The 22,624-nt window shown below is 33.0% G+C and overlaps 2 protein-coding genes across 3 annotated transcripts in view; one reads left to right on the top strand and one right to left on the bottom strand.

The window, feature by feature from the left end:
- LOC110446461 (neurogenic locus notch homolog protein 3-like) overlaps positions 1 to 22,585 on the bottom strand; it is a 39,273-nt gene extending 16,688 nt beyond the window's left edge. Inside the window, exons 1-31 of the mRNA XM_021491624.1 lie at positions 21,110 to 22,585; positions 18,203 to 18,249; positions 17,886 to 17,908; positions 17,352 to 17,464; positions 16,609 to 16,755; positions 15,947 to 15,999; positions 15,466 to 15,585; positions 14,929 to 14,975; positions 14,210 to 14,322; positions 12,826 to 13,002; positions 12,496 to 12,580; positions 12,037 to 12,134; positions 9,900 to 10,058; positions 9,481 to 9,518; positions 9,083 to 9,196; positions 8,338 to 8,448; positions 7,845 to 7,885; positions 6,383 to 6,486; positions 6,072 to 6,233; positions 5,708 to 5,757; positions 5,311 to 5,339; positions 4,978 to 5,087; positions 4,042 to 4,209; positions 3,691 to 3,755; positions 3,291 to 3,413; positions 3,076 to 3,186; positions 2,903 to 2,943; positions 2,554 to 2,657; positions 1,864 to 2,019; positions 421 to 473; positions 121 to 152 (exon numbers count right to left, since the gene is read on the bottom strand). Of these exons, the coding sequence (XP_021347299.1) occupies positions 121 to 152; positions 421 to 473; positions 1,864 to 2,019; positions 2,554 to 2,657; positions 2,903 to 2,943; positions 3,076 to 3,186; positions 3,291 to 3,413; positions 3,691 to 3,755; positions 4,042 to 4,209; positions 4,978 to 5,087; positions 5,311 to 5,339; positions 5,708 to 5,757; positions 6,072 to 6,233; positions 6,383 to 6,486; positions 7,845 to 7,885; positions 8,338 to 8,448; positions 9,083 to 9,196; positions 9,481 to 9,518; positions 9,900 to 10,058; positions 12,037 to 12,134; positions 12,496 to 12,580; positions 12,826 to 13,002; positions 14,210 to 14,322; positions 14,929 to 14,975; positions 15,466 to 15,585; positions 15,947 to 15,999; positions 16,609 to 16,755; positions 17,352 to 17,464; positions 17,886 to 17,908; positions 18,203 to 18,249; positions 21,110 to 21,327 (3,012 nt within the window). The 5' untranslated portion in view covers positions 21,328 to 22,585. The remainder of the gene's footprint in view (positions 1 to 120; positions 153 to 420; positions 474 to 1,863; positions 2,020 to 2,553; positions 2,658 to 2,902; positions 2,944 to 3,075; positions 3,187 to 3,290; positions 3,414 to 3,690; positions 3,756 to 4,041; positions 4,210 to 4,977; positions 5,088 to 5,310; positions 5,340 to 5,707; positions 5,758 to 6,071; positions 6,234 to 6,382; positions 6,487 to 7,844; positions 7,886 to 8,337; positions 8,449 to 9,082; positions 9,197 to 9,480; positions 9,519 to 9,899; positions 10,059 to 12,036; positions 12,135 to 12,495; positions 12,581 to 12,825; positions 13,003 to 14,209; positions 14,323 to 14,928; positions 14,976 to 15,465; positions 15,586 to 15,946; positions 16,000 to 16,608; positions 16,756 to 17,351; positions 17,465 to 17,885; positions 17,909 to 18,202; positions 18,250 to 21,109) is intronic.
- On the top strand, positions 18,731 to 21,202 carry LOC110446462. 2 transcript variants are annotated; one of them, XM_021491626.1, is made up of 2 exons: positions 18,731 to 18,814; positions 20,219 to 21,202. In XM_021491626.1, the coding sequence occupies exon 2, from the start codon at positions 20,221 to 20,223 to the stop codon at positions 20,938 to 20,940; it is 720 nt and encodes a 239-aa protein (XP_021347301.1). In that variant the 5' UTR covers positions 18,731 to 18,814; positions 20,219 to 20,220; the 3' UTR covers positions 20,941 to 21,202. The 2 variants fall into 2 exon arrangements, with proteins under 2 accessions (XP_021347301.1, XP_021347300.1); XM_021491625.1 differs by lacking the exon at positions 18,731 to 18,814 and adding an exon at positions 18,821 to 19,017.
- Positions 22,586 to 22,624: the final 39 nt, after the last annotated feature.

Here is a 22,624-nt window from a genome sequence, read left to right as displayed (position 1 = left end):
TCAAGAAAATAGAAATCATGAAAAACATTCGAGCAGCAAGTTTATTCCTGAATATAAAAGAGTTAAATATATCAGTGAATAATAATGTAGGCTATAGACTGTTAATTTTATAGTACATACCTTACTGGAACTTGGGCCCGGCGGAAGACTACCTATATTATAGATAAAGACAGAGATAGTTTGTGCAGTGATGTGTTGGATCAAGGACGTTTTTTTGTTTTTACCTAGCGCCAGTAATAATCTAATTTTCTTCCAAATTTCATTTATAAAATAACATTAACAAATTGAAATAAAAACATTGACAAAGATATTTGAATGTACACAACACCATATTATGATAAACATAGGTTACCCAAAAACGATACAAGATAATATTTATGTCTTAAATATGTTTACATGGAATCAACTTATCAGACTTACCCAACGAGGGAGGCGATACAGCATTCACTTCCACGCACACCTCATCTACATTTCTACAATGTATATACGTTGTTACAATGTTGAAGAGTATGTTTTTATGTGTGTAATTTAAAGCATCCAACGATTGTTTGATTGATTAGGACTAAACAATTTTGAGGTAGCTAATTATCGATTACCGTGCGTGTGCTTAACGCAAAATTCATACTACAAATATACGTATAACACATAGGTACGGTGTACCAGACAAGTCCCCGGCACATTTTATCCTGTCATATAACTTTACTGACACTATATAACAACAAGTTTCGTCACAAATATGTTAATATAAAAAAGGAAAGAAAAGATAGAGAAAAAAAAATTGACAGTTTTAACTCAGGTAAGATATCAGGATTATAGTGGCGTTATTGCATTAAAAAAAAATGGGTTTTTTTTGTTGTTTTTTTGTTTAATTATAATTTTATTATTAACATTCATATTGAGAAAAAATGAATACAAAACTTCAATAAATAGATTAAACATCAATGAAACATAAGTGAAATTTGTAACCGTTTAAGAACAACCTTAAGATGAATTACAACATTGTACTAACAAGTTTATATGATCACCACATGTTCTATACATGTTTTCAGAACAAACTGTTAAGAAGCACTAGAGTACATGGTACAGATGTTGTCTCTCATACTTTTCTTTTCATTTAGACGTACAGCTTAAATAATTTTCTACAACTTTTCACAATACAGATGATGTCTCTCATACATTTTGTCTTTCAATACAAACGATGTCTCTCATACTTTTCTTGAACTTTATTTTGTAAAATGTTCTTAAAATTTAATTTCTTTTGGTTTTACAACCTGAAATAAATTTGTTTAAACTTAAAACATTTTTGTTTTTGTTTTTGTTTTTTGTACTCAGGTTTGGCTCTTCACTTTGTCTTATTATTACAATTATTATAATTCATTAGCATTCCTTTTTTTTGTTAGTTTGTGAGTAGTTAGAATGCATGTGGTTGTTGAATTTATTATTATATGTATATATAATTTTTTTTTGCTCTATATCGTATATATGGTGCTTGGCACCGAGCCATTCATCATTGTTGTTGTTGTTGTTGTTCTTTTTTTTTTTTGATAAAAATAATAAATAGAAAAAAGGAAAAATATTGCACTAAATATTATTTAGGCCATTCACCAATAGTCGCCACCTACATATTTTAACAGGATTTTTTAAGCATTTTCGATGGCTTGAACTAAGATTGATAAATAGTAGCGATGTTTTTAGTAGGTTGTCACCAACAAATTGATAACAAAATTGAGGTCAAAGACACCACCTGCATTTATATCTATATATTTTTAATTCGAATATTTACAAATATGATCATCCTTTCAATACGAGGTATAAAGTATTAGAAACGGTGATTAGATTTTGTTGCGATTGTGCTGTACTTACGATGTTGTCGTCTTTGTTTGCATGCAGACATGTTTTTTTCCTGACATTGTCGGAGTGACCACGAAGCTTGCCATGTTTTGATTACCGAGTGTCTGGCCAACAGATATTGGTCCCGTTGAGATACCAGTGTCAACTTGACCAAACTGCAAATCAGATCTGTGACAAAAAAAAATCTGTATTGAACAGACAGTTGACAAGCAAAATTTAGACACACTGAAATATGACATTTAAATCTAATAATGATAATTTCATCAGTTGTCGTCTGCTTAGTCAATGTTGTTAAAATCGGATAAAAATCAACTTTGAATAGCTATAGATATACACGCTATGTTTGATTACCTTTCAGATTATACTTTATTATTTTTATATAACTACCAAAATATATGACAGAAGATGAAGGTTATCAAACGTTTAAAATGTTCGTAATATCAGGTATATCATTGAAATCAGTTTAACTCAAAATGAGCAACGTCTCTTTCGTCAGACGGATAAAAGTGTTTCTTTGAATGCTAAAGCTCCAATCAATTTGTATTTCTTGTAGAAATACAGAATAATGAAAAAGATATATCCGATTACAGAAATAGTTTTAACAGTTTATTTTCTTCATTAGTCGAATAAAGAAAGATTGCTAATTGTCTAAATCACATACTATAAAGTAGTTCGAGACCTTGATAATGTACCCGTACTTACGGTGTGATGGCAGAACCTGTAACAGGAAGCGGTATAGCACACGGTTGATTGATAACACAAGTGATTGATTTCAGTAACGCTGTATCAACAAAAATGGGGACCCCCTGTAAATAAATAAATAAACAAACTAAATAACCAAATGTATGGTTAATTCACAACACAAGATGTGACCGACGTCAGTAAATCTGTATCTTCGAACATGAGAGTTGTTGGTTAAAGAATATTTAATTTGACACCAGACACAACACATTATGACACCAGAAACTACATATTATGACACCAGACACTACACATTATGGAAGAATTCAGGAAATAATTAATAAGGTAATTTGGCAAGTATTACACATACCGAGGGTACCGAAGGGGATCCCGCAATAGGGGTTGATCCGTCTGCAATGGTAAACAAACATTTAAGCTCATTTTAACATTTTTTATAAAAATAATAAAAAAGCTTCATAAAATAATTACGCGAATCTGATAATTAAATGTTACAGACATCCATTAATTGTATAACAATAATACCATTGGCGCATAGTGTTCCGATTTTTCCTGGAGGACACACACAAACAGGTTGGCTATTTTGTACGACACATACTCCACCATTTTGACAGTTCGTGCTACCGCAGGCAATTCCTGTTAAAAAAAACGATTTTATTGATAATGAAGATTGTGGTAATAACAAATGGGAGCGATAAGGATATGATTGTAAGTGTGTATATGAGAAATCGACATCATACCAGCATCACAGGTCGGCCCTTGGAAGCCAGCCGTACAAACACATTTTGCTGTAGGCGTGGATCTTGTGAAGTCAATCTCGCATGTTCCTCCGTTATGACAATGGGTAGACTGACATGGCCCCCCTAATATTCAAAACGTATAAAGTGATGAAGACGGGTAATCAAGTGAAATAAAACATTATTTCAAACGTGTAACTTACTTTTATTCTAATTTGTTCACATGTGTTCTAAAGTAATGTCATGTTTTTTGGGGGTTTTTTGTTGTTTTTTTGCGTAATATGAAAAGTTAATAGTAATTTCAAACCAGAATTCCTTGGGTATTTGACAGGTCCGATTACTGTTTATGGAATCTTACTTTTGTAGTTTATAAATATGTGTCACATATAACGACATCACTTACCTGTTGATGCACCATTGTTTGGGTCTGTCACCTTGATAGTAAAACATTTGCTTTTGCCTTGTTTACTGAAAATGAATTGATCTTATTCAATAAACACGTTTCAGTGTTATTTTTTAGAAGTGTTATTTTGGCAATAATTATTCCTCTCTATACTTTTATTTATGCATGAATATTTCAGTTTTTAATGTAAGACAGAAACAAATGTGATATACAACAGAGATGTGTCTATAAATATCGATGAACATAATATAATAGTGACAGCACAAAATTAACATACCACGAATTCAGGACTCAATACACCGATATCAAAGACACTGAAATATAATGGGAAAGACAAAAAAGTGTTTGTACCTGCTTGTTGTTGGTTTCAAACAGATATGTTGGTCTCCTATCTGACTATTGGTTGGCGCAAGGGTTACAGTAGATTGACATACAGGGTTTGTTACACTGACAGCTTGGGTTGTCTTGAATACGTGGACATTATGCATCTGTCCGTTGACGGTTTGCACTATATCAGGACTACAATGATACGATAAATTGATTAAACACCACAAAGTATGCAGTCATTTGTTGCAATCTGGAAAAGCTACTGTTTATGCCCTTTTTTTTTAACTCCACACTGAAAGGTACAGAACTCTCTAAACCGGTGTCTCCATTACACGTGTCCCGTTGTAGTTATAAAAATAGTTGCGCATCGTGCCTATGCTTAAACGGGGCATATAATTTAATCAGAAATGCTATGTAGTAAGCACATACACAGTAGCGGTCGAAGTTGACCTGTTGTTTTTTCCATTTAAATTTGCATCATGTCTTGGTGGAACACAACATTTCTCGATAAAATGAAATGAATGATCGTTTCTCAATCTAAAATGACAAATTGTTTGAATATTATATCAGTAAAATGTGAAGAGTTTGGTCATACCTTGTACAACCACATTAAATGAACTAATATACTTTATATTTCTGCCATTCTACGAAATTATTTTAAGTATGTGCATTAGAACTTAATTATTTCAATATGATTTAATGATTACTATATCTGCTGTCAGTATCGTATATCTAACCTAACGAAACGGACATTGTATAGGTACCTAGTACTTGTTTCCGATTCGTTGTTGATTATATATATCAAAAATATAATGTATTGTATATTACCAGAAATAAATACAGTTTAAACTAATAAACTTGAAAAATCTTGCTTGCAGACGATACAATATAAAACAACAGAATGCGCAAACACTATAACTTGCACAGAATGAGATGTTATGAATCCTGCCGAATATTTACCAGTTGTTTCCTGAACCTCCAGGATTTGTCGAAAGGTGAATATGACATGTAGCACCAGCCTTACATTCCACAACAGAATTGTCCGGTAGCGATGGAGATGAAAATTGCGGCTGTGAAATAATACGGAAAAACACTTTTATTTGTTTCTGAATTAGTGTATAATTTCAATTTCTTGATGTAAAAATATACAAGCATTGATTCTTTTTATATCATTTTTCAGGCTGCGGTATAACAAATGTACACCCTAATTGCTATGTTTGTTTTCGTTAAATACATGTTATTCAAAGTTAAATCGTATGATCCTCACGAAACACATTGTACAGCTATAATTACCTTTGTAATATCAGGATGTGTCGTTATCCCTAAAATATACAAGTATACATATATGATCAAATAAACATGATGTCTTTTTATTTTTTAAATGTACAGTAAATAAAGATTCATGAAACAAAGACTGTTTTGCTGCTTTTTTCCGGAACTCATCGGTTTGAATTTAGCTATATATTGATTTTCGTAACAGCTTAGACGTTTTTTAACTACTTTGAAAGTCTGCAAAACGACTTCACAAGAGACAAATATACCAGATATGAGACCAAAACACACAATACACATTGTCGATCGATGTTTCCTAGTGATAACCTATTTTTCCAGTTTACATTTAAGGTAGGTACATTGTTCGTCAGTTATTTTCACAATGAATGAAAATAATACTATGTCTAAATCTACTCACCAGCAGGCGGCGATTTGGCATCCACGATAAAGCACATCTCGTCCACATTTCTATTGAATTTATACAATATATTGTTATGTAACTACCTTACATCACAACATAATTAGCGTTCTATTTCACAACGGGAATTTAATATACAGATGCCTTAACAAAGAAAACACTCCAAATAACAACATCAACAGCAAATAAATGATGCAGCAGAGATTATAAGTGTAGATAAAGTAATATACAGGTACATTTTAATTATGTGTAGCTTAGCGATAAACTGTGTTGTTTAAGACATTTTAAAAACCAATTGAAGAAGTAAATATAATATAGTTATAAATATTATATATATGTGAAAACGTGTAGATTAATAACTTACTGTAATGTTTCTTTTGTCTGCAGACAAACACGTTTATCCCCAGCACTAGTCGGTGTGAATGGAAATGTGGCTAGGTGTTGGTCAGTGGAAACTACAGACGGGTCAACAGTGGCGGATCCAGGAGTCACTCCATTGTCCAGATGTCCAAACTGAACATTACTTCTACAGTTTCGAAAGTGAGACAAAATTGTACTTTATATACGATGATAGGCTTATTATTTGATTGTTTTAGAAAAATCCCATTGAACATCTACTTTATAAAAGCAACAAGAAACACTGAATTTTAATCCATAATTTAACTGAATACATACGATGTCACCGATGATCCTGCCACGGGTACTTGAATCTTACATTCTTCACCAACCGTGCATGATATTCTCTTTGGTAGCACTGTATCGACGAATCTGGGGTCAGTCTTATAAAGAAACACGGCGTAACATTAATCGTACAGCTCTTAGTTACGTGTAGATGACCAATATGTTTACTAACATGCACTATTTATCTATTGGAAACAATGTGTTCTCCTATTACATAGCATGGTATATCTTAGCATTTAAGACAAGCAACATTCTCAAGTATATGGTTGTATTGCCTATTTAAATGCACTGTATTCAATATATTGAACATAATGGTATGATCGCAAGATATGTCATGCTCTGGTCTTTCTGAGTTGAGTTTAGATATAATTTGTATTATGTTAATGTCGATACGCCAAAATTATATCATACTCGGCAAAAGATATAATTCTAGACTTCAAGAGTAAGCCCCTTTATACATTTTCTGTTCAGATACATGATTTTTTTTTTTATCATATTAATTTTACTGGGTTTTTTCCATTAATACAGATACACTGTTATATATATTACAATGTAGAATGTTATCAGTTATTACGCCATCAACAAAGAATTCAAAAAATTGCAAATAGTTATTTACATAGCGTATTGTTTCCTGTCTATACAAATATTTCAAATGACGACGAACAAGCGATATCGAAGTCATTTCTATGGCAAGCCAACTTAACATTTATTCAAGGAGCAATGCCGATCCTGTATTTCAAAAAAACACTTGTTGTAAGATATAAGATATCTTATATACGATATAAGATATCTTATATACTATATGAGATATCTTATATACTATATGAGATATCTCATATAGAAATTAAATGAGGTATCTTATATAAGTATATAAGATATCATATATACTATATAAGATATCTTATATCGCATATACGATATCTCATTTAATTTTCTATATAAGATATCTCATATATATCAGATATCTCTTATATTATATAAGATATCTTATATAATTGAAATCTCGTTGCTATATAAGATATCTGATATAGAATGAGATTTCGTGGCATTAAAAACCAGAAACTAATTTCTCCCTCGAGAATCATTCGGAGCACAATCAGGATTGCATTGAGCTCGCCTTGTCTCTCTTATAGCGCCAAAGCAGAGGCTGCCATTTCCCGCACTCTTGAAGTGGGCTCAGACATAATGGCGGCGAAAGGAACACGTGTTGTTACAACAAGCCTACTGTCCCTATGTAGATCCTCGAGATATTCCGGACGGGGAGACTTCATTTTCGACATTTTGTTTCGTTTTTCTTATATATGATATAAGATATCTTATATAGTATATAAGATATCTCATATGCTTTTTTTTTGAAATACAGGATCGACATTGCTCCTTGAATAAATGTTAAGTTGGCTTGCCATACATTTCCTATTATTTGCTTTATTAACGGTTGGTAAGGTAGAACGCTTACGTTTGTTCCGGAAGGTGATCCCGGTATAGGAGTAGAGGCATCTGAAACAATTGTTAGTTTTGAGAAACTTAATAAAAGTGGATTCCATATACATATCTATACTTTTTTTTTGCACGTGTGTTCCCTTTTCCCTATTGTTTTGGAATATTGAATCATTAATCAACAAGACAATGAACATTAAAAAAGAAAGCTACAGACATATCGATTTCGAAATCTTAAGTGAATAGATCTATCTAAAACTTTCTAGTTGTATTCAACATTAAAGAAATCAATATAATAGGTTTAACATCAGATGATACAATTCCTGCTTTTATTACGGTGGTAATTTCATGATACTAAGCAATTTAACAAGCAAAGAAGAACTTGAGGAGAAATGTTGTGCTTTCAGAATATTTGTATCATGAAAGAATAAGTCTATACGTTTAAAGCAATAATACAAACAAGGAAAAACTGTCATGTCACATTTTGTATGTAGTAAGAAAAACTTACTTACCAACAGCACAGTCACTCCCTTGTTTACCCGGGGGACACAGACAGAAGGCACTGCTGTCTCGTATAATGCAGACACCACCGTTGTTACATGTTTTTGATGCACACAGATCATCTATTGAGTGAAAATCGGGATAAGCGTTTTGTATTTTTATCTTAACACATGAAAAAGTGTGTCATAGAAAGGGCAATCTGTTTTAGGTGCTACGACTGTGTTATTATATGCATTACAGGAAAAAATAAGAACACATCTTATTTCGGCTTTGTAGTGATTATTCAACGTAACACGGTGGTTGGCTCTGCTTGTGGTTTATCAGATATATATATATTCTCTGAGGTTGGCCTTGTAGCTCGAATTTATTTTGGCAGAGTTAACATGAAATCGTATTTTTGGTATATATTGTCTGTTGTAGCAAAGGGTTCTATACATCTCGCAGTTTTCTTCATGATCGGAACACTTTTAACATGTTTTTTTTATCAGATTTTTAACCTTGATGAGTCTTTTAAGGACGAAATGGCAATACGGCGCAATAAAATCTTTACTTTGTGTGTTTATTTTTTTCTTATTTTTTATTGGTGGTGAGTGAAGGGATCTGCAGCTAAAAACAAACTTTCATTTCTTCGTATTTCTAGTGATTATTCTTTCCGATCACTAATGGAAGATGTCCTCCATGTTTCTTAATGATCTTCATTTACCTGCAATTATTGTGAAATATTGACAGATACCTCAGTGTTTTCCATACACTTACGTGTGTTACATGTTAGACCTATATATCCTGGTTTACACTGGCATTTTGGAAAACCTGATCCTGGAATACATGTTCCTGTTGTTGGACATGGCAATGTGATACACGGGTCCTGTCCTGAAATTGAAGTTGATCAAACATTATAAAGAACATATTTTTATTCAATTTCACGACACAATTGCTTGTTCCAAAACTCAGGTGTCAATATTCACACCCTTTTCTTTCTATTTAATCTTCCATTCTCTTGCTTCGAAAGCCGGTTTGCAATCTTGAGAATTAAGAGTTTTATATATCTCTGATTACTGAATTACTAAAACAATTATTTCGACACACAATTCCTATATTTTTTCCAAGATTGATCAATTGAAATTTAAATTGAATATGATAAACACGAGACTTACCGATATGTAAATCGTAGCAACGAGACTCCGTATTTCCCCTAGAAATGAATCATAAAAAACATCAAAATATTAATATTACAGTCATAATTAGGGACTATAATGGTTTTAGCCTTTTGAAGCAATCGAATCCGTCAAATCCAAATCTTGAACAACATTTCAAACCACTGGCCAGTTAAAACTTAGATGAATTATTGATTTGAAAATAAATTATATCCAAAGGCTCAAACCATACAGTCTTTTGCCGAGTTATTCTGTTAAAGAGAACTTAGATACAGTAACGTAATCAGTATTTCCTCTTGATGTTTAAATGATACTTCAATTTTTGAATTGATAGTAAATATACATGGTATAGGAGTAGATTCTACTTTGTTAGGACGATGTTGTTTTCAGTAAGATAATTACATTGCGTTCTCCCTTACCCAATAGTGTTTGGTGCTACTTGGAAGCAAATATGTTGATTGCCTACAGTGTCTGATGGGAGTCTGATGTCCGTTACACACGTCCCGTCAGTGTCCTTTACTGGGGCGAACACATTGATACCACCAGAAATTTTTCGTTTCTCGGCGACTCTGGGATCGCTATGGCAAGCAAATACAATCAAGCTTAGTTAAAGTCAAAAATTGTCCTCTTAATTATTGTATGGCATATTTTATATTCACTTAAGTTCAAAGTTACAAATTTAAAAACAAAAACAAACAAGAGATCCCAGAGGGATCTTGGCGCCCACCATTGTACCATCTTCATTAGTTCTTTGTCAGTTCGATCTTTTCTCTTCTTTTCTTTAATCTGTTTGATCTTGTCATGTTAACAGTAAATGCAACTTGAGGTAACTTTTGATCTAAACTTAATTCTGATGTGTATACATGACAACCTTCAAAGTGAGTTTATCATATCACATATTTACTAGTACAGTACTTAATGTGAAAGAAATAGAACCGATTACTGAATATGAGAAAAATCTGTTAAGTTCTTTTTCGGCCATGTTGTTTAAATGATCAGACACAATATATCACATGCACAACGAGGGATCAAGGGGAACCTACATATCAGATTTGAGAAAGATCCCTTAAGTAATTCCTGAGAAGTAGTACTAACAAACCTTCAATGTCAAAAATCGAAAATGGCAGAGTGGTGGCCATTATGTTTATCTGATCAGTTTCAATAGTAAACATGGACAAAAAAGAACAGTGGGGAACCTGCATATATAAATGTGAGAACGAACCCTCAAGTAATTCCTGGGAATTAGCACTAACAAACCTCAAGTGTACAAATCTTTTCAAAGATTTGTTTATCCGATCAGTCTCATAAGAAAACATGCACAACTACATACCAAGGGGAACATATATTTTAAATTTGAGAAAGATCTCCCCAGTCCTTATTGAGAAATAGCGATAACAAACTTTCACTTTAAAAATACAAGATGGCTGCCTGTCGGCCATTTCGTTTATCTGATCATTCTCAAAAGTAAATTTGCACAACTAGGGACCAAGGGAAGACTACATATAAACTTTGAAAAGATCCCTTTGGCTCTTCCTGAGAAGAACTGTTTAAGGACGGACCACGGACCACGGACCGGGGACGCAGGGCGATAAGAATAGCCCACCAGCCCACCATCATCCACGTATGTGAACTATGGAACTGTACCATAATTTGTTTCGTATCGCACTCAGGTAACAGAGTACAGAAGAAATGGCTTGACCCTAAAAATAAAGGGCATGTCTCGGATAATCATGGATAGTGGATTCATCCTGCACAACACACCTACATTTGAATACGGTTTTTTAGAAGAATGAATATTTTTTCAAAAAGTGATTTCCCCAGATTTGGGACTTGTGAAAACTATGGTTACCACATCAAAAAACGCCAAACAATGCAAAAAACATGATTTCTAACCCAAAATTTGACCCACGCAAGTAGAAATTTGTTTCTAAAAACATGTCTTAAATTAAATATCACCTACTCGGTCACAGACACCCACGTTTTAACATAGGTCGTCAAACTGGATTTTTCACAATATTTACACATGTGCTGAGTACAAAAATAGACTACATGAAAAGCTAGCTTTTGTTGTGTTGACACAGATTCGTAAATGCCAAAAATGTGGTCTCAAGTCAAATTCGACTTTTTTTTAAATGTGAAGCCCACATAGTCCAATTCATCATGATTATGCCAATTTCAGAGCTGATTTTTTTTTTAAACTTTTGATACATGTAATATTACAGGGGTTATTCATTGTACAGAAATATCACCCAAGGCCACCGTACGCTACTGTGATCCTTTAGGAGCAGTGTGGATGAGGATATGACAACAGTAGTGTTACGTACCACTGTGATCATTTAGGAGCAGTGTGGTTTAGGATAGGACAACAGTAGTGTTACGTACTACTGTGATCCTTTAGGAGCAGTGTGGATGAGGATAGGACAACAGTAGCGTTACGTACCACTGTGATCCTTTAGGAGCAGTATGGATGAGGATAGGACAACAGTAGTGTTACGTACCACTGTGATCCTTTAGGAGCAGTGAGGTTGAGGATATGACAACAGTAGTGTTACGTACCACTGTGATCCTTTAGGAGCAGTATGGATGAGGATATGACAGGATTTGCCTTTTGAGCATTTGACCACCGACCCATCGGGAAGAGTGGGTTCTACAATCTTGAAGAAAAAATCACAGTACAAATAAAATGAGAGTTCGAAACATAAATAATTACGAAAAGACAAACAATGCGAAGCGACGAAGCATAAAAAAGGCAAAGACAGCATGAACACACGCATTTATATAAAAACAAAACCTAAAAACCCGAAGACGAATAAAACAAAACACTATCAGTTTATCGCTTTTATAAAATTAACTGTTTTCAAATTGTTAAACGAAATACATGTATAACAGAACAACCAGCCTAGATGTGACTCGCAGTAACAAATAACGAATTGTTTACTAAATTGTGAACACAAAACACTTCCTTCACTTTTATAATATATGTACTATTATAGTGACAAGTACGTGTAACTATACCTGTTGTCCAGAAGACGTTGCAGTGCTTCCAGGTGGAAGCGAACCAATCACGTTCACATTAAAACACACAGTCTGTGCAGTGTTTCTAAGAAAAAATCAATAAAAAAATCAATGGTTAATCATTAAAAAGGAGTGTTCATGATTTTGTTGTTTACATGGAATCCAAAATATGTAAGAAAGAGACAGAAATAAAATATAAACAATTTCGTTGATTGTTTAGATATTATTGGCTTGTGATTTCAGCCTTATCGGACCAATTTTGCAATATATCTGTATTGTTATTGTTTTAAGAAATTGTTTATCATAAATGAACAGAATGTACTGACTGACCCTGTCACGGCAGCAGTTTGAACACATGAAGTATGGCTTCCCACTGTCGTACTTGTCACTGTGACGTCACCTTTGTAGGTTCCTGGTGGACTTCCTGGAAGCTGGTGTGGAGGCTGGGGAACTGACACCTTTCCAATCTGTGTTCCTGGGTCATTCCAGACTGGGGTAAGAGTGGGTCTGCGAAATAAACATTCTTTTTTATATAGAGATATTATATTATCAACATGCATTATCAATAATGTTAACAAACATACGACGATTGTATTTCTACGCGATAAAACAGTACAAGATATTTGTTTTTTACATTTGTAATTCTAATTGAATTGCACTAACCACGATGAAATAGCCCATAATAAATAGGATAAAGCTGTTATTAGGCAGGCAGTATTCCCATAGAATATATATATATGTTTATATATCCTATATAGATTTCTACATAAATACACATTAAAATGAAACCTCAGAAGTAAATAATTTTCAACTTATCAAAACCTGAAGGATTTTTGTACATTTCTGACATTTCAAATAGGGTCAAATTTCGTTTTGATCTAGGTTTACGGATTTCATGAACGTTTACAAATTATTATCAATTTTAAAAGCAAACTTGCATCTTAAGATATGTCAAAAAACTAGATGCCTATTGCTTGCAGATGTTTTATCACATGTTTAAAAAACGAACAGACTGGCAACCATTTGAATATCTGGAAACTGCGATTCTGAAAGTTAGATTTATCAATAGCAGTAGCATTGCATAGACCTTTTCCACTGTAGCAAGTTGATTTTAAAGTTTCAAATGTTACAATTATTAAAATAATATGCAATAAAGCGGAAAAGTGTACAACATATTTCAATACTTATTTACTGAAGCTCTTTTTCAATTTTTATCCTTTAAAAGTGAAAAATAACACAAAAAGTAATGTGGTTAAAACAGAACTTCCCGACCATTTGTTTCCCCTGCCTTAGGAAGAGAAACACACTTGATTTTAAACAATTAAATAATACAAAAAGGTTAATTGTAGAACGTTTTATTTCATTCGTTAAATATGGAAAAGGGTAGAAAAATAAGTATTTTTAATCAAATATTAAAAAATAAGGGGTAAGGGAAAGTTAAATTGTTTTCTTGAGAAAAAATTAAAGAAGTTTCAATTCCATGATTTAAAAGTAAAAACTGTGGGGTTTTTTTTATCAATTTCGCTAACATTTGTAGATTTCTGTTAACACACTATTGTTATAATTTGTTTTGCATAGTACCCATTGCATTTTCTATTTTGCCAGTAACTCCTTTTCCCTAAAAAAACCCCAAGAAAAATAGTTTTATATAAAAATGTTTTCATCACAGAAGACTACATCCTTAAATATATTTTCCATGTTGATTTAAACCTACGGGTTGTTTGGATCTCCTGTTACTAGGAGAGGTACATGACAGACGGTGTTGACAACACATGATATGGTATCGGGCACAACGGTGTCGGTAACTACAGGAGGGGAGCCAGCACTCTGAAATGGTAATCAGTGTGATATATATACAAAACAAGAAAAGGTTTTGGGCATTGCAGTGTCAGTAACCATAAGAGTGAGGTGAGGGGGGCGTTCTGAAAGGGGATTTGAATTGTATATACATACTACTGTAAAACGGGAAATGTTTGATTTATTTTCATATTTTGTCATCGTTAAAATCAAAATTGGCGAAAACTGTGAAATAAATAGTTCAAGAGTACCGTTGAATGTAAAAAGTCGAATTCAGCAGTAGAAAGTGGGGACAAGATTTGAGATTTACAGTACAGGGGATACAATGTTTCGTAATAACGATCAAAAACCGTAATATAGGCCTACGTGAAGATACGTTAGGTCCCGTGACCCTCTTCGATTCTAATTTGATCAACTGTCATTTCCAGAGCCAAAAGATTATTCTCAATCTGCAAATCCCATGTTTGGATATTTTGATACTTATGTATTTATTGATTTGTAAGATAAGAAAATTAATATTACCATGAATCAAGAACTAACTCTGCGGGATATAAAGGAAACGTAAACCTATCGATGACGAATCTTAGTTTGGCGAATCAATAATAATTAATTATTAAAAGAAATTTACGTATTTACCGGTTGTATCGAATTTCCAGCCGTATCGCCGACATTATGAGCTCCAACTTCAATAAAAAAATAAATGGGATTATTAACTGGATTTTTAGTATTCGATTTTTTGCAAGGTATGTGAAGAATCCCACACTAGCAACATTAGGAATATCACTGCATTGGTATTTCTCTGTTGAAGTATTAACAGCTTGGAAAATTAGAAAGAAAAAAACTGCGCTATATGGGAGAGTCATGATTAATTAGATATTTCCTCCGTAATCTATCTAACACAAGCAGAGCTTGAAGAATACTTTATAATTCAATATTTTCTGAAAAAGTTTTAATTTGTATCTTTGATCACTGATTGAAATAGAAAACATACACACTTTTAAATACAACTACAAATAATGCTTTGTTATTAATTGACACTTTCATCCAATGTTTAAACGCTATAATATCTAATAATCATTACCCTCAAATGCTTAATATTGATAACCTCAAACCAAGTAATGTACTATAGCTATATTGTAAAGCTTTATTCACATTGTGGGCCGCATAACTTACCTGTACTACAGTCCGTCCCAGAGTACCCGGCGGCACAGGAACACGTGGCGGTACTACCTGACGGATCACCTGTACATAGTCCACCATGTTGGCAGTTCTGACTCTCACAGGGCGTTGCTGCTATAATTATAAAAGGAAAACTAAAACAACAACAACAAAAATATTGACAAATCGGTATGGTCAAAAAGATGACTAGAAATGTATTGTGTTATTAACATTTAAAATCTTTCTTGTTTTTCTATTTTCGTTTTCAATAAACATCATTTTGTAGACTAAATTTCACCCAACTCCTTGCATTTTCTTTAGGTGAAAAGTACATTTTAAGGAACGTCATTAAAACAAGACGTATTTATCAACGTCATTTTCCCCTATGTTTTAAGCTGAATGGTTGAAAGTGATCTATACAAAGCAATATAAGCCGACCGAGGTAGACACTAAATAGACAATGTTCACATATATTGGTGATCGCCTTTGAATGTACCTGGAGATCCTACGGGAACATGTAGATTGTAACATCGCTTTTCACCTGTAGCGCTGAAAGAATACAAAAGCATAATTATTCGAATGGTGAATATAAGTGGTAATAAAGGTATACTGAAGGCACATTACTATCTTTATAATTTATTGTAATTGGTATTATTTCAATTAATATAAATATAGATAACAATGCAATTCAAAACTGAATATAAATACTTATCCGGCTGATCAGTCACTTGAGTATTATCACCAAGATGACCATGCACTATCACTTACAGTAATATCACTGAGTTATGGAAGAGATCCAACTTTCCTCGGGACATGTGAATCGTTAAGTGTATTTGAGAAGTCCTTGAAAGCCTATACAATGTATATTTACAACTGCTTTTAATTAAGCTTCATACTTACAAATGAACCTTTCATGTTTTACTATGTCCTTTTTTTTTTTTACTGTGCATGACTTTGAACATTGTTGTCATGTTTTTTCTTACCAAATGTTATTGTTTTAGATCTAATCTATGTAAACCGCTGTCGATTTCTTTTCTTTAAAGTATTATAGAGCGTTATACAGTTTGTATACTTTTATTAAACAATGCAAATATTGAAAACACAGACCCTTGCCTGTTTATTACTAGATAAATATCTGTGAATGAGTTTGATATTTACCTTGGCAATGCAGCCGTCAGACAGATATGCCTATCCCCTTGTCCACTCGGAGTGAAGGAAACGTCCGTTCTACACTCTCCGTTTGTTGGTAAAGTAGGGCTCATAACATGAAGACCACCAGGAATAGCATCGGCTGTGACAGAGGGGCTGTTGAATAACATTGAAATATGGTTATCTTTTTTTATTCTGTTAAAATGTGATTAGTTTGTCTTCAATGCAGACAATTTGAAGTCGATTTGTTATTGCCATTCAATTATACTATAAAAACAAATTTGGAAATATTATTTCTTCAAAAATGATTTATGATTATTGCATATCATAACAATCAAAAACATTGAAACATCTGCTATATTTTCGCTGAATATACATATAAAACTGCTTGCTACATGGACTTAATTTACAGTGTTAAGATTTCTTATTGTCAAATGGTATTTCCATATCGTTTACAATTTGTGTCTCATAAGTAAGATTGGACTCTTTACGGCAGATTTTTTTAAAGCGTCCTCAAAAAACGGTGTAAGTAGTAAGCCAATTTTCACGTTATTAACGACAAAATACATTTAATAACATTAATAGAAACTGGTCCATTAGTGAAGAAAATCGCAAGCAATCTGGTTTGTGCAATCATAAATCAACATGCTGTTTGATTTCTATTGTTTATTATTGGGAAACTTAAAAATCGTTGCTTCGACGAAAAATAAGATTTCTATACACATGAATATATAAGGTAGGTTATGTTTTACCATCCCGCTACAGGGTCAGGTGTTTGATGTAAGATCATGTGACAGGCTTTGTTGATATCACATGATACCGTCGATCCATCTGGAAGTGTCGGTATTTTGAAATGTGGGTTACTCTGTGAAAGTAAAAATATTTAAATGCATCGTTATAATTTTAACATATTACAAAAAAATCATATTATACACATCGCCATTTTATATGGGGTTTTTTGTGTGTGTATTTAAATGGATGTTTGATTTTATTTTTGTTTGAAAAAAAATTCAATCACGGCATCTAACGAAAGAAACGCGGTATATTGTTGTATAAATTTTATTCATGTAACATGTACTATTTTGTCAAATTAATTAGTGAATAACAAGCAGGTATAAAACATCATCATCGGTGTTTCTGACATCTCAGTTATATAAAGTAAAATCATATAGATATCATTGTATAGCGATGTCCCAAATTCAAACCAATGCATCTCTTTAATGTATTTCAGACACAAGACTAAAGAAAATCCTAAATGAATATAGAATTGTTACATGTGTACTTACTGTACTGACGACTGGCGTTGAACCTACAAGTTATCCATTTACACTTTACAGATATTTATCAATGACACATTCTTTACAGAGTATACATAACCTATGTTAGATGTTTGCGATACATAAATAATGTTAAATGATATACAATTAGGTTAATGAAATGGTTTGTGATGAATAAATATTGTCCTATTAGATAAATTGTTTTTATCAATCTGTGACACATGGAAAATAACGTAAGTAATTTTTCTTCTCTGTAATTGTGATGTACAAGCACGGAAATATGTAGAACATTTAATATGAATGTAGATTTACAATAAATGACATACCTGGGTTCGTGATATGCACTGTAAAACAGTGTTCGTCAAGTCCAGTCCTTCAACAACAACACATATAAGGATTTTTTTCATTTGTTTCACCAATACATGTACCAATGAAGCAGAAAATTAATAAAAGACGTCTTAAATATTACGTTAAACGCAGTGAGTAATCTTTATTTCAACTGAAAAATATATTAAACAATGACTATATGCGAATGCCATACTTGATTGAAACAAAAACCTAACTAAAATATTATTCGCATATTATAATTCACAATAAAATCCGAAAATTATTCGAAATAAATCTATAATTATTTTAAGATAACGCTGTTACTCACTGACTAGATATAAACAAAAAATCCAATATCAATACCATAATCTACTATGATTTGTAAAGGACGCGTCGATAAGGATTTAAGCGTGTTTTATCAATATATATATCAGACGTAAGTATACTTTGTTCATGTTTGTAGACCGCTGTATATACACACTGGCTCACTATTCAGATACGAATCCGGACTTTAAAGGCGACCTGTCGATTTATGTATTAGAATGACCTTATGACACACGGAAGTTTTAATAATCTGTCTTACGCACTGGTATAACACGATTTGATATCAGGTAATTATGTAAGGATATGTGTTCTTTGGCCTGGATAACTCTATTGAAACACAATTTTATATCACTATTCTCGAACTCACTATTCAGATACGAATCCGGACTTTAAAGGCGACGTGTTGATTTATGTATTAGACTGTCCTTAACGCCACACGGAAGGTAAACAATCTGCCTTGACGCACTGATATAACACGGTTCGATTTCAGGTAATTAGACTGTTTTATGTAAGGATATGTGTACATTGACCTGGTTAACTTCATTGAATCACAATTTCATAATCTTATTCCAGATTTTGTTGTCGATATAACTAATGTACTTAATATTTTAGACAAATTTATTACGGAGTACTTCCGCTCGATATAATTTACTATCCTTGTTCTATTAATAGCCATAGACGAATAGGTCAAAGTAGTATAATGATTAAGGTAGTGTACGTGTGCAATTGCCTAATAGAATCAACAAAGGCACCACTAATATTGGGTAACAACTGTTGATTATGCAGGTGAACATAAATCTGCTGTATCATATTGAATTTCCTGCGTAGTTAGTACACGTTATATTTAACAGCAGTATTAGTCCATTATACAATGTTTAACGTTTGTCACAAAGAGATATTTGTGCGAAATGTTTACATGTAATACGTGTGTATATCATGTCTCTGCACGCTTGGTCACAAAGCGCTTGATAAAATTTCCTTCTATATAAATCTAAATATATCTTAACAGCTGTTAAACTAAGCCTAGTTTGGACAATCTATTTCATCTTATAATTCAGCCATCTTCCTCTGTGCATATTGTCTCCATTATAAGGTCGTTATGTAATCTGAAATTATTTGCCCTCGTTTCCTTATTATGTGATAAATATCTCTTTAATCTTTTCAGTATATTCTTATCGAACCGTATCTTTATATAACCACCGTATCCGTATTTAGTTTGAATGTATTTTACACTGGGATGAAGATAGTAACTATATTATTATTTCACATTTATTAAAAGAAATTACAGTTGCCATATATATACATGTATGATCCTTCATAGAAGAAAATACAGTATTGCTATGATTTAGGATAATGAGGAGAGTGTCATTAAAACAAACACTATAGGATTGGTTGTTACCGGTATAGTATGACATTTGATCAATAATATAGATGTATTTGTGTATGTATGTTCTAAAAGACTTTTTGCGGTAAGGATATAAACATGTCTTTACATCATGATTAGTACCGCGGTTTAAAAAGCTCGGACACTGTCCAAGTTTTTATAACTCAATAGATTAGCGAAATATCAAAAACAATATTCGATACTTAGGAGTATGTAGTGAAATAGAATGTAATTTTTGATTGCTCTCTTTATATTTTGCATTTTTGTTTGATTACAGTTTTTATTTTTTATTTTTACTTTTATTCAGAAATGGCATGCGCTCTGCAAACCGATGGACAACTTGAGAACGATCCAAAGAACGATCTGGTGTGCAAGCCACATGGAATAAAGGCAGTGTTTGCCTGCATGCAATGTAAGGATACATTGTGCTGTGAGGACTGTGTAGTAACCACACACCAATGTCATCCATTCAAGAAATTATCTGTGTTAATGGCCGAAAAGCGAGCGAGCATTGAAAACTACATTACACTGTTGGAGCAGACGAAACTACCATTATTGAAAGAGCAAATGAAAGCCACTGAAAATCAGTTGGCGAGAAACGAAATAGACGCTAAGGAAGCTAGGAAAGCAGTACTGGAGAGATCTACAAAATTGAAGTCAGAACTGGATAAAGTCATAAATAAGAGTGTTCGTAAATGCGAAGAAATGGCGTTTGAGAACGAATCCAAGTTAACCGTATATAAAGAGCACATGGAGAACATCCTGACCGAATACAGGCAGAAGCTTAGCCAGGTGCAGCATGTAATCGACGAGGGCACCGTAGAGGAAATAATACACACGACCAAGAACTTGCCCCAGCCTCCCGTATACCCGCAGTACCCCGACCTACACCTTCCAACGTTCACGGCCGGCGACCCCAGTCATCTTAGGGAAGCTTTTGGTACGATTGTAATAAGCACTTCAGAAGAAACAACCGACGAAAGTAATAATACACCGACAGTTGTTCGTGAAATTGAGGAATTGGACTGAGGCAGCAATTGACAGTGCAAGCTAGAAATGGTTTACGTTTTGCAGATTGTTGTGAAATATGAATATTTATATTTTTTATAAACAAACATTCCAAGGTATAAACATTTTATCTATAAAAGAATTTTATATATAAGCTTAAATGTTTTATTGCATAATGCTGTCATCTTACCCTGTGGTTGGCAGTGCCTGTACGCAGACCGTTTTATTTCCAAGTTGTTTCCCTGTAATAGGGAGTACAACCTGGTTGGTCCCAGGTGGAAGATTTCCTGTTTTGCCTATTTCTGGGCTTTTAACTTCAATACCACTGTCTGTATGTCCAACGTGAATGTGTGGCCTGAAAACAAAATAAAAAAAGAAACAATTTAAGAATAATACGCTGCCGTCCATCAAGAGAGAAAAAACAACATGAAAGAAACGGATTGTTAAATGTTTTTTGATAGAATCACACTTTCCTATTACATCTCAAACACAAAATACACCCATGTTTTATATCATAATACGCAAATTATGTCATGGAATTTTATCCTTTGATTCCATGACGCATTCTGTGTGGAGCTTCGATATGTACGTTTTCGATATGGGATATGCTATATAGATTGATTGATTGATCGATTGATCAATTAATTGATTGATTGAATGACCGACCGTATATTGCATTTGCCATTATATGGTCATGAAGAACTACTGATGTAAATGTGATGGTGAGTTTTTTTTATTATATATTCATATTTAGCAGTTTTTTGGTTTAATGCAATTAAATGCCATTAAACCATACACAAAGCTAGTTGACATTTAAGCGATCGATCATTGCTATATTTCTTTACAAAGATAAAGTGGTTAAAAAGAAAATATCAATTGTAAATAGTTCTGCCGATATAAATGTGATTTGTCTAAAATTAAGAATATCCGGCAAATATATAAACTGTGATAAATTGTTATTTGTTGACATGAAAAGGCGTTTTATTATCTATGTGCCATGAATTGTTATGTATTGGTTTAAATAAAAATTATATAGGTGTCATGTAATGAGTGTGCGTGTGTTATTAATCGTTAAGAAGAAACAACGAAGAAATGAAAGGGACCGAGACTAACCTTATCAATTTTTATTTTTCTTATTTTTCTTATTTTTAAGCTTGAGTTAGCATGAACACGAATAAACACTTTAAACCACATGAAACCTGATTAATAAAATATGAAAATATATTTTAGCACATTATTTTCAATTTACATATTACTTATTGGACCTGATTAGTTGTATCCGATGATGCATATAACCAAGAAATTGGCAAAAAATCGTTAAAATTGCGTTGTTTATGCGGCAACTTTTGAACCTCGGAAAACAGAGTTTGTTTCTGATTGATAATAGCTAATTATTTTCGATATATGGAAGGTACGTATTATGGCAAAGCGGATTGTATTTGCCAACAAACGGGGCCGTATAATTCCACGGTCCGTAGTATTTTCTGGCCCCGAACGAGACATCGACCTGTCAACATGTTAACAGTCTGAATGAAGGCAAGCTAGGTTATTCCTAGCTTAATACGTTCTAAAAAGACACTCCCTAATATACAGTTTATACAATGTTACATGGCCTAAGGAAGATGTCAAATTTGATTACCTCGTTGGTCATTTTTTTATCGGAATAAACAGGTTTATTATAATAAATATTTTCATCTTACAACAG

This window comes from Mizuhopecten yessoensis, unplaced genomic scaffold (assembly GCF_002113885.1).
Source record: "Mizuhopecten yessoensis strain PY_sf001 unplaced genomic scaffold, ASM211388v2 scaffold2699, whole genome shotgun sequence".
Classification (NCBI taxonomy): Eukaryota; Metazoa; Mollusca; class Bivalvia; order Pectinida; family Pectinidae; genus Mizuhopecten; species Mizuhopecten yessoensis.
This window is presented reverse-complemented; position numbering and strand designations above follow the sequence as displayed.

What these genes read in the sequence shown, in the direction of transcription:
- LOC110446462 (XM_021491626.1), top strand. Translation starts at nt 20,221, where the DNA reads ATGGCATGCGCTCTGCAAACCGATGGACAACTTGAGAACGATCCAAAG.